Source organism: Bison bison, unplaced genomic scaffold (assembly GCF_000754665.1).
Source record: "Bison bison bison isolate TAMUID 2011002044 unplaced genomic scaffold, Bison_UMD1.0 scf7180017862275, whole genome shotgun sequence".
Taxonomy (NCBI): domain Eukaryota; kingdom Metazoa; phylum Chordata; class Mammalia; order Artiodactyla; family Bovidae; genus Bison; species Bison bison.
In genome coordinates, this window is record NW_011492847.1 from 427,441 (window position 1) to 436,661 (window position 9,221).

Below are 9,221 nucleotides of genomic sequence, written 5' to 3' on the forward strand. Positions count from 1 at the left end.
TCCCTAGTGGCTCAGTGGTAAAAATGCAGAAGACACGAGTTTGACCCCTGGTTCGGGAAGATCCCACATGCTGTGGAGTAACTAAGCCCATGTGGTACAACTGTTGAGCCTGGGCTCTAGAGCCCAGGAGCCGCAACTACCGAGCCCACACGACATAGAAGCCTGCTGAAGCCTGGGTGTCCTACAGCCCATGGTCAACGCAGCAAGAGAAGCCACCACAGTGGGAAGGCCGCACACGGCAACTAGAGAGCAGCCACCACCCTCCACAACGAGAGGAAAGCCCATGCAGCAACGAAGACCCAGCACAGCCAAAAAGAAGGGAAAAGAAAGAAACTCAATGCCAAATTAACTATATAGAGAAACAGGCATTCCGAATATTCACCACACATTCAACCTATATAGAACTTCTGGCACACTAGCAAAGACACAAAGAAAATTACACTTTTACTGCAAAAGGACAATCTTTACTGGTGCTAAAAAGGCAGAATCTGTACTGCTGCTTAAACAAAGAGGTAGCTAGAAAAATGCCACCATTTCTCTCAAACGTTATCATTTACATAACACCTTAAAATACACAATGATTTAGGGAAAAAGTCATTCTTCCAAACAGGTAAGACAATTTAATCTCATCTATTTCATGATAGCAATTCCTTCCTCAGCTGTTAACAGGCAGAATTATTTGATTTTAGCCTTTTGTCACCAGAGACAACTGCTACATCATTATGCAAACATGATGAACTCATTTTATTAGGCAAATAGAATTTCATTCAAGTGCACTTAATACAGTACTACACATATAAACTGAAATTAAAAGAGATCTCCAATTGGAAATGGGGTTTAAAAAATACAGCTAATACTGATTTCAAGTTACATGTTTCATTGGTGTTCTAATGAAACATACAAAGCAAATGATTTGCTTCCAGCATCTCTGAAAGATTATCTAGTCCCTTAATGTATTGAAATAGAAGTGAGAAAATATACCCTTGAAATACAGACTTTAAAGTACAGTTTGAAAAACTGAAACCAATTTGATACGCTTATTTCAGATTATGGTTAAATGGTTAAGAAGACAGCTCAAGAGTTGATAAAAGTTTCAAATTAGTCACATTTGGTGAAAAAAACATAAATTCAGGTGGCTGTAATGTTTACACTGTGTCAGATTTTTTCAAATCCATGTATAATGTAAGTCCCAAAAATCATAGACTTAATTTCTTAAAACATTGCTGACTATTGAGGAAAATCCAAATGGAATATACCTAAAATGAGACTGTTTTTTCTCCTTTTGTAAAATACTTTTAGAATTCATAACAAAAAAATATGCACAGAAAGACATTTAGAATTATCAATCTTTTTTTAAAATCGATGGATCACAGCTCTTGAAAGTTTTCCCTTTATTGGCTTTGTTTCTTCAGAGTCTTCCTTTTCTTCCAAGAGTTTTCCTACAGATGTGTATCAGCTGTATACGTTAATAATTTATTTGCCTGTTCCCGCAAGTGAAGAAGTGGTTTGATCTTTATATTTTACTTCTGGTAGGATTCTCTAACTTTCGCCTGCAGAGCATCACACGTCTTCTTGGCATCGCCTAGAAGCATGGCTGTGTTCGGTTTGTAGAAGATTGGATTGTCCACTGCAGCATAGCCAACACCTAGGGACCTCTTCATAACAATGACCTAAGAACCAAAGATTAGGCGAGAGAGTACATTTAACAGACCTGGCCAGGACATGTCAGACACAAACTGTGTCCTGCCCTAACTTTGAACAAAGCATGTACCACTACTGATTCTTTACTACAAAGACTTTTAAAATACACAAGGAGTAGTTTTAAATGCATGTTTACTTTGTATTAACTTGAATTCTTCAAATATGCCCATACCCTTACATCCACTAGAGAAAAGGTCCTGTGAAAAACAGTGTATCTCTTGAGTGATAAGTGATTTCCCCCCCCAAGTGTTTTTGTCTATAAAGACAATGATAACATTTTACAATAAAAATAATAATAATAATAATAACCATCTTTCTCTGGGCTAAAGACAACAAATTTAGTGCATAAATTTCTACTACCAATCCTAAGATAAAAGTAGTTGAGTGGGAAAATGGTATGATTCTTAGCCCACTGATTTAAAGTAAAGAATACTGGACAAGAAAGATGTAAGACAAGAGCCCAAAGAGTAATCCAGTGTGCCCCAGAACAGAGCTAATGACTAATAGAATGCTTCCACAAATAAAAATGAAGAGGTAAGTCTTTCTCTAACACTGATGTGTTCTAGACATTTACAATTACACAGATTGTAGATGTTGCTATCCTGTTGAATATCAAGTTAATTCTTCAAGAAATAAAAAGCCTTTCTACGTTCTTCTAGGACACAGAGTCTATTCAAAAACGGAAGCAGAGCAAATGCATTCATGTCCCCTATACCATTAATACAGTAAGGTACTGTGCAAACTCTCAGATACTGATGATTGATGCAGTAATTGTTTAAATATATATGAACAAGTGCATGTCCCATCTACTCACCCACCACAGACACTATGTTTAAAACTCCACATTTTTACAATAAAGAGAGACAAATTAAAGGGAAATATATATGTTATAATGATTCTTAAAATCCAGATATGAGTTGAGAGTGGTAAAAAGAGTTGCCCACAGTTGGGACAGAGCAAAATCATAAGGGCTAGATTTCCCTACAATCTAGCAGTTAGCCTTTTCAGAAGTAATGTGCTGTGAGCAGGGCTTGCTTCTGTATGCCATGTTACTGTTTGGATTTCTAAATCACCTTTCTTCTGGACACTCCATAACGTACAAGTGAAGTGAAAGTCACTCAGTCGTGTCCGACTCTTTGTAACCCCATGGACTATACAGCCCATGGAATTCTCCAGGCCAGAATTCTGGAGTGGGTAGCCTTTCCCTTCTCCTGGGGATATTTCCAACCCAGGGATCACACCCAGGTTTCTCACATTACAGGCAGATTCTTTACCAGCTGACTGACAAGGGAAGCCCAACCCTTTCAAAAAAATTAAATGAAAAAATGTGCTCATCTTCATATGTGAAGGTGATGATATTAACTCACTGTCCCAGAGGGAAGCCATCTGCTTCACTGGACTCGGCCTGGAAGAAGCCAGCCTCATCCCCAAAGCTCACAGGTCCTTTTTCAGTTGTGGTTACAGATTGCATTAATCCACCCAGATAATCTCCTCTAGTTCTAATTGCGGAGAAGGCAATGGTACCCCACTCCAGTACTCTTGCCTGGAAAATCCCATGGATGGAGGAGCCTGGTGGGCTGCCGTCTATGGGGTCACACAGAGTCAGACACAACTGAGTGACTTCACTTTTACTTTTTGCTTTCATGCATTGGAGAAGGAAATGGCAACCCACTTCAGTGGGTTGGGGTCGCACAGAGTCGGACATGACTGAAGCGACTTAGCAGCAGCAGCAGTTCTAATTGAGGATGCCTTAAGGGCATTCACTCCGTTTCTCTGGTGACCACAGAACAGACAGAAGCTGTATCTAGAGAGCTGGACCCTAAATCTCCTCTTAACTCCTGAGCCTCCTAAAAGGCATCATCATTTCTCATCAAGTGACCAACGAAAAGTTCTGTGTACATATCTTAAGAGACTTTTAATTCTTAGAATGAAATGCAAGTCTGAAACTTTACCTGCTTTGATTTCCAGACTTCAAGGACTGGCATGCCTGCAATGATGGAGTTGGGGTCTTCTTGAGCCGCTGAATTAACAGTGTCATTAGCTCCAATTACAAGGACCAAATCAGTGTCTACAAAAGAAAATAAAAATATCACATTGGTCACTTCAGGCAAATGATGTGATCTTACTTTTTAAAAACAATATAATAGTTGTTATAATAAGCTAATAGTTAGAGGACGAACACTTGTGCCAGGCACTGTACAAAGAGCTTTATCAGAGAGGTTCAGTAACTTAGCCAGCATCACAGAGCTTAAAAGCAATAGGTCCTGAATCTGAACCTGAGCACCCTGACTGCAGCTTGTATTATTATGCTTTCCCTCCCCTCCATGGATCTACCCAATCTGACTTTTGCTGTTGCTTTTGTTCAGTTGCTAAGTTGTGCCTGACTCTGCGACCCCACAGACTGTAGCCCGCCAGGCTCCTCTGTCCATGGGTTTTCCAGGCAAGAATACTGGAGCGAGATGCCACTTCCTTCTCCAGGGCATCTTCCTAACACAGGAATCGAACCTGCATCCCCTGCATTGCAGTTGGACTCTTTACCACTGAGCCACCAGGAAAGCCCAATCTGACTTTATAGCTATTATCTCAAAATGATCTTGCCAATAACATTAAAGATATGCATTCCATTTTCAACTTTCAAAACGACCACTTAATATGCAATCTGACATCTAAAAGAACATGGTCTGAGAGTCTGTACTATATTAAAGCTGTGTCCATAATTCCTGGAACTGCCAAGTTTCACACATAATTTAGCAACAGTGAAATCTAAAACGGGGACATAAAATTAAAATGGCCTAAATTCCCTCTTTAAGGACCGCAATTTAAATTACCTTAGAACTTTGCCAAAAATGCCATGTGAATCTAGACATACACACAATTTCATTATTTTTCTCTAATAAACAGTATTTTTTTAAGTTTACAGTGGATACTTGCCAGAGGGGACTGGTTTAATTTTAACAAACATGATTTGGGGTCAAATGTCATTAGCATTCAACATCTAGCCAGTGAAAGCCACCAAGTCCAGCCCCTTATTTGTGAAGTCCCAGTACTTCAAAGAAAACAGGAAAGTACTGACTGACCATGAATTGGTGCAACAGAAAACCAGTAAAATCTCAAGACACTGGCAAGAATCAGATACTGTCATCAATGGAAATGATTTTATAAATGAGAAGCCTGAAGTTGAGCACCAAGTTCAAGGGCACGAGCAAACCAGAGTCAGGACCTGGATTCCAAAACCAGCTCTGTTCCTAAAGCCTCTGCAAGGCACTCCACTCCACCGCACTGTCCCCCAAGACTTCCACCCTCCTTCAGATCTCCTCGCAACAAGATGACTACTCACGGTGCTCCCAGATCCTGTCTCACTATTTTTCAGTATCATCTTTCGTTGATTTAATTTCAACTGCTTACTTACTAGGAGCAGGTTACTCTTCCTCTGGGAGCAGGTCTGTAGTAATCCCACAATTTATGTCCTCAGACTGGCATTGCTCTATTCATATTAAGAACACTTGAATTTCACCAGTACCCCATCACTTACCTGGGAAATCATGATTGATCTCGTCCATTTCCAACACAATATCATATGGCACCCCAGCCTCAGCCAGCAGCACATTAAGCTGACCAGGCATCCGGCCTGCAACTGGGTGAATTCCAAACCTAGACAGGAAACAAATGAACAGCTGGCCTTACTTAATGGGCCAAAGTACAGGGACCCCAGGATCACCTCCAGACCTGCACACTCTGTTCTTGGCACCTCTGCTTCTCCTGGTACTATCTGATCTCTGCAAGAAGGAATATAATCAGTCCAGATATACCATTAATCTACAAATAGTAAGGTTGGAGATTCAAGATTTCAGTATATACAAACTATAACTGCTCTCAAGAAAATAAGTGTGGCTTTAGAACCTGACTCATCCACATATGTTTTAAGTCCAATGAACTCCCAACAATATTAATAAATAATACCACCTTATATTTAATAAGTATTATGCTCTCTCATGATACTTTCTGATATTTTTTTAATCTTTCTGAAGTCAGCCTGGAATTAAACATTTGCCATGAAAAACACTGTCATGCACGTAAGTTAAAGGCCTACTTTCAAAGAGAAAATTATCCAACTATGTTATCCAAATTTTCTATGAGAATGAACAGCTTTACAGTGGAAAAAAATTAACTTCATTTAAGAGAAATTAACATTCATGTTTTTATATTGTGATACAATTTATAAATTTCTTATATATTATTTCATTCTATCCCTAGATCGTCTTTAATAATCTCCATCAAAAATTAGAATTCAGAGCACCTGATTCAAATTTAGGACTTAGTTAAATAAACTGAGCTACAGAGCTACAATCCTATACCTAAAAAAAGAGCGAAAGAGCAAGAATGTAAATAACAGGGGTTGCTTGCATATATTTTGGCATAACGGCTAATGCCGACTCTTCAAGATGTGCCATGCAACCTGACAACTTTTTAGTAAACGGGTAACTGGAGATTCAAACTCAGGTCTCCTTCAAAAGTCTATACTTTTCATTACTATACAACACAGTCAGTATGGTCAGGCAATTTAAGAGTTATTTTTGTTATCAGCTCAAGATAACCAGCTATATGATGTTTAGTAAGTTACTAATCAGCTCTCTCAAATTTCTAACCAGCTGTTATAAGCCCACCTCATGCCGAAGGTTATATAAAACCCTGCAGAATACCTATTTATCTCTGCTTAAATGGGTGAAATAAGGAATTCTAAGAATCCAAATTACAGTATTCTCTGAGAAAAACTGAGAACACAGGAAGTTTCAAATAATAATTTTTTTTTTAATTTTTTAAATGTTTGCATGGACACAGGAAGCAAAAAAAATGTTTCTGTACAGAAAGTACCTGCAATAGTGCAAAACATTTACCAGCACCTCCAAATGCTGGGAAGTAGGTCCTGAAAACCTACTAGGGGTGGGAGGTAGAATGAACTGTATAGAATGGACTATTAATAATCTAAGACTCAAGAAAGAAGGTCAGCAGCCAGTAACTTCAGGAATGACCAAGCTGTGTTGAGGCCGTTTTGGGACTTTGGAACTTTGTATGGTGGCATGCACAACTCTTCAGCTATAATTGTTTTTGTCACAGGAATGAAAAGACTGGAAATTCTCTCCACTCCACTCCGGACTTACTCCCTTGGGGGAACTGAGCCACTCTGGGTTCCCTGAGTGCCAGCTCTGCATCTGCTCTCAATCTACATGGTAGCCTCTCTCTGGGAGTAGAAGTGGAATCTTCGAGCTATACTTTGACCTTCTGTTTGTGGGACAATGTTTTATTATTTGTATGTATGTGTGATGGTACTTACTTTGACTGGCTGAACTATATTTAATTGACTTAAAGATAAGTGCTTATGAATTAAATCTAAATATATAGAAAAAATAATCCAAGACTTGTGTTTTTTTTAATGTTTACTAGAGTATAGTTGACTTACAATCTGTGTTAGCAAAGTGAATCAGTTATACATATATTCATCTTTTTCAGATTCTTTTCCCATATTGACCATCACAGAGTATTCAGTAGAATTCCCTATAGTATAAAGTAAGTCCTTATTAGTTATCTATTTCATATGATAATATTTTATATACAGTAGTGTGCATATAGAAGACTCTGTTAAAAGGCATTTATCGTCTCTTTCCTCAGTGAGTTGTTTACATTTTAGTGAGAATAAAATGAAGGCAGTCAGTTTACTCCAGACTGTGGTCACCCAACCTCACCATCTCATAAAGCTTAAATTCTTTAACCACAAATTCTATCATTTTTGGAAATGTAAATGTTCAATACTTGAGTAAAATTTTTAAATGTTCTCTAAAAACAAGATTGTTAAGACTGTTCTTATTTTATGGCTAGACACTGCTATCCTAGTATCACCGTCTGTTTCAAATGAGAGTTTTTAATCACCCCGAAAACAAAAGAAATGAGGCAAAATACTGACAGTTCATGTTCACATTCTTCATGTAGTAATACAAATTACATTCGGCACTTCCAAAATATCACACAGACTCTGGGATTGAGATGTCTACTCTAAAATTTTAACGTTTTCACAATGGCAGTACGACAAGACATTTGAAAAGAATTTCTCCAGGCACCATAGTATATGTTCATTAAATGGGAGTTATATTACAAACCCTCAAATCTGAAGATAAATGTCGCTTTACTCTAACAATAATATTCTAAGCATTAATATAAAAAATGGGAGAAAATGTAGCATATTGAAATAACCAAAATATACTCCTAAGCCTTCTAATTACATGAATGTAGGAAAAGAAAAGACATATGAATGAAGTTTCAGAGGTGACTGATTTTGTAAACAAGCATCACAGTCTTCAATTCAGGACTTCTAAACCTTTCTTCAATGATGGGAAGGGATGCATAATCCCTTAGGTTCACAAGTAATAACAGAAGCAGAAAGAAAAAAAGATAATAACAGACTCAGAAAAGGTAAAGCTCACTTACATGGAATAAAGAATTTAAATTTCATAAAAGAGGAAAGATTCAATTTGTTTAATCCTCACAAAAACTGAGAAAGAAGGCAGAACACAAAGCAAAATAAACACACATACGAGAGGGACACAGATGTGTCACGCATGACATTAAGGTGCATAAAAATAAGAAGTAATTTGAACATCAAAATAAATAAGGTTGGTAATGGACTATAACCCTCTGGGGGAAAAGGCAATTCAGGAGTCAAGACTGATAACAGGGATCTCCCTGGTGGTCCAGTGGTCAAGACTCTGCACTTCCACTGCAGAGGGCACGCGTTCAATCGCTGGCTAGGAACCAAGATCCCACATGCCTCTCGGCATGGCTAAAAATTAATAAAATAAAGCTATTAGAAACTTATTTTTTAAAAAAGACTGATAACAGATTAGGTCAATAATGAAAGAAAGAAACGGAAGGAGGGAATACTCTCCCCTATAATGGCTTAAAGCTCAACATTCACAAAACTAAGATCATGGCATCTGGTCCCATTACTTCGTGGCAAACAGATGGGGAAACAGTGTTAGACTTTATTTTTGGGGGCTCCAAAATCACTGCAGATGGTGATTGCAGCCATGAAATTAAAAGACGCTTACTCCTTGGAAGGAAAGTTACGACCAACCTAGACAGCATATTCAAAAGCAGAGACATTACATTGCCAACAAAGGTCCGTCTAGTCCAGGCTATGGTTTTTCCAGTGGTCATGTATGGATGTGAGAGTTGGACTGTGAAGAAAGCTGAGCGCCGAAGAATTGATGCTTTTGAACTGTAGTGGTAGAGAAGACTCTTGTGAGTCCCTTAGACTGCAAGGAGATCCAACCAGTCCATTCTGAAGGAGATCAGTCCTGGGTGTTCATTGGAAGGACTGATGTTGAAGCTGAAACTCCAATACTGTGGCCACCTCCTGCGAAGAGTTGACTCATTGGAAAAGACCCTGATGCTGGGAGGGATTGGGGGCAGGAGGAAAGGGGGATGACAGAGGATGAGATGGCTGGATGGCATCACCGACTCGATGG

The 9,221-nt window shown here is 38.6% G+C and overlaps 1 protein-coding gene across 3 annotated transcripts in view; it reads right to left on the reverse strand.

Moving 5' to 3' along the window:
• Positions 1-442: 442 nt before the first annotated feature.
• The window catches only part of NNT (nicotinamide nucleotide transhydrogenase), a 98,731-nt gene continuing 89,952 nt past the window's right edge, over positions 443-9,221 (reverse strand). For all 3 annotated transcript variants that reach the window (XM_010832786.1, XM_010832784.1, XM_010832785.1), the window contains exons 20-22: positions 5,234-5,352; positions 3,654-3,769; positions 443-1,670 (exon numbers count right to left, since the gene is read on the reverse strand). In XM_010832786.1, the coding sequence (XP_010831088.1) occupies positions 1,521-1,670; positions 3,654-3,769; positions 5,234-5,352 (385 nt within the window). In that variant the 3' untranslated portion in view covers positions 443-1,520. The remainder of the gene's footprint in view (positions 1,671-3,653; positions 3,770-5,233; positions 5,353-9,221) is intronic.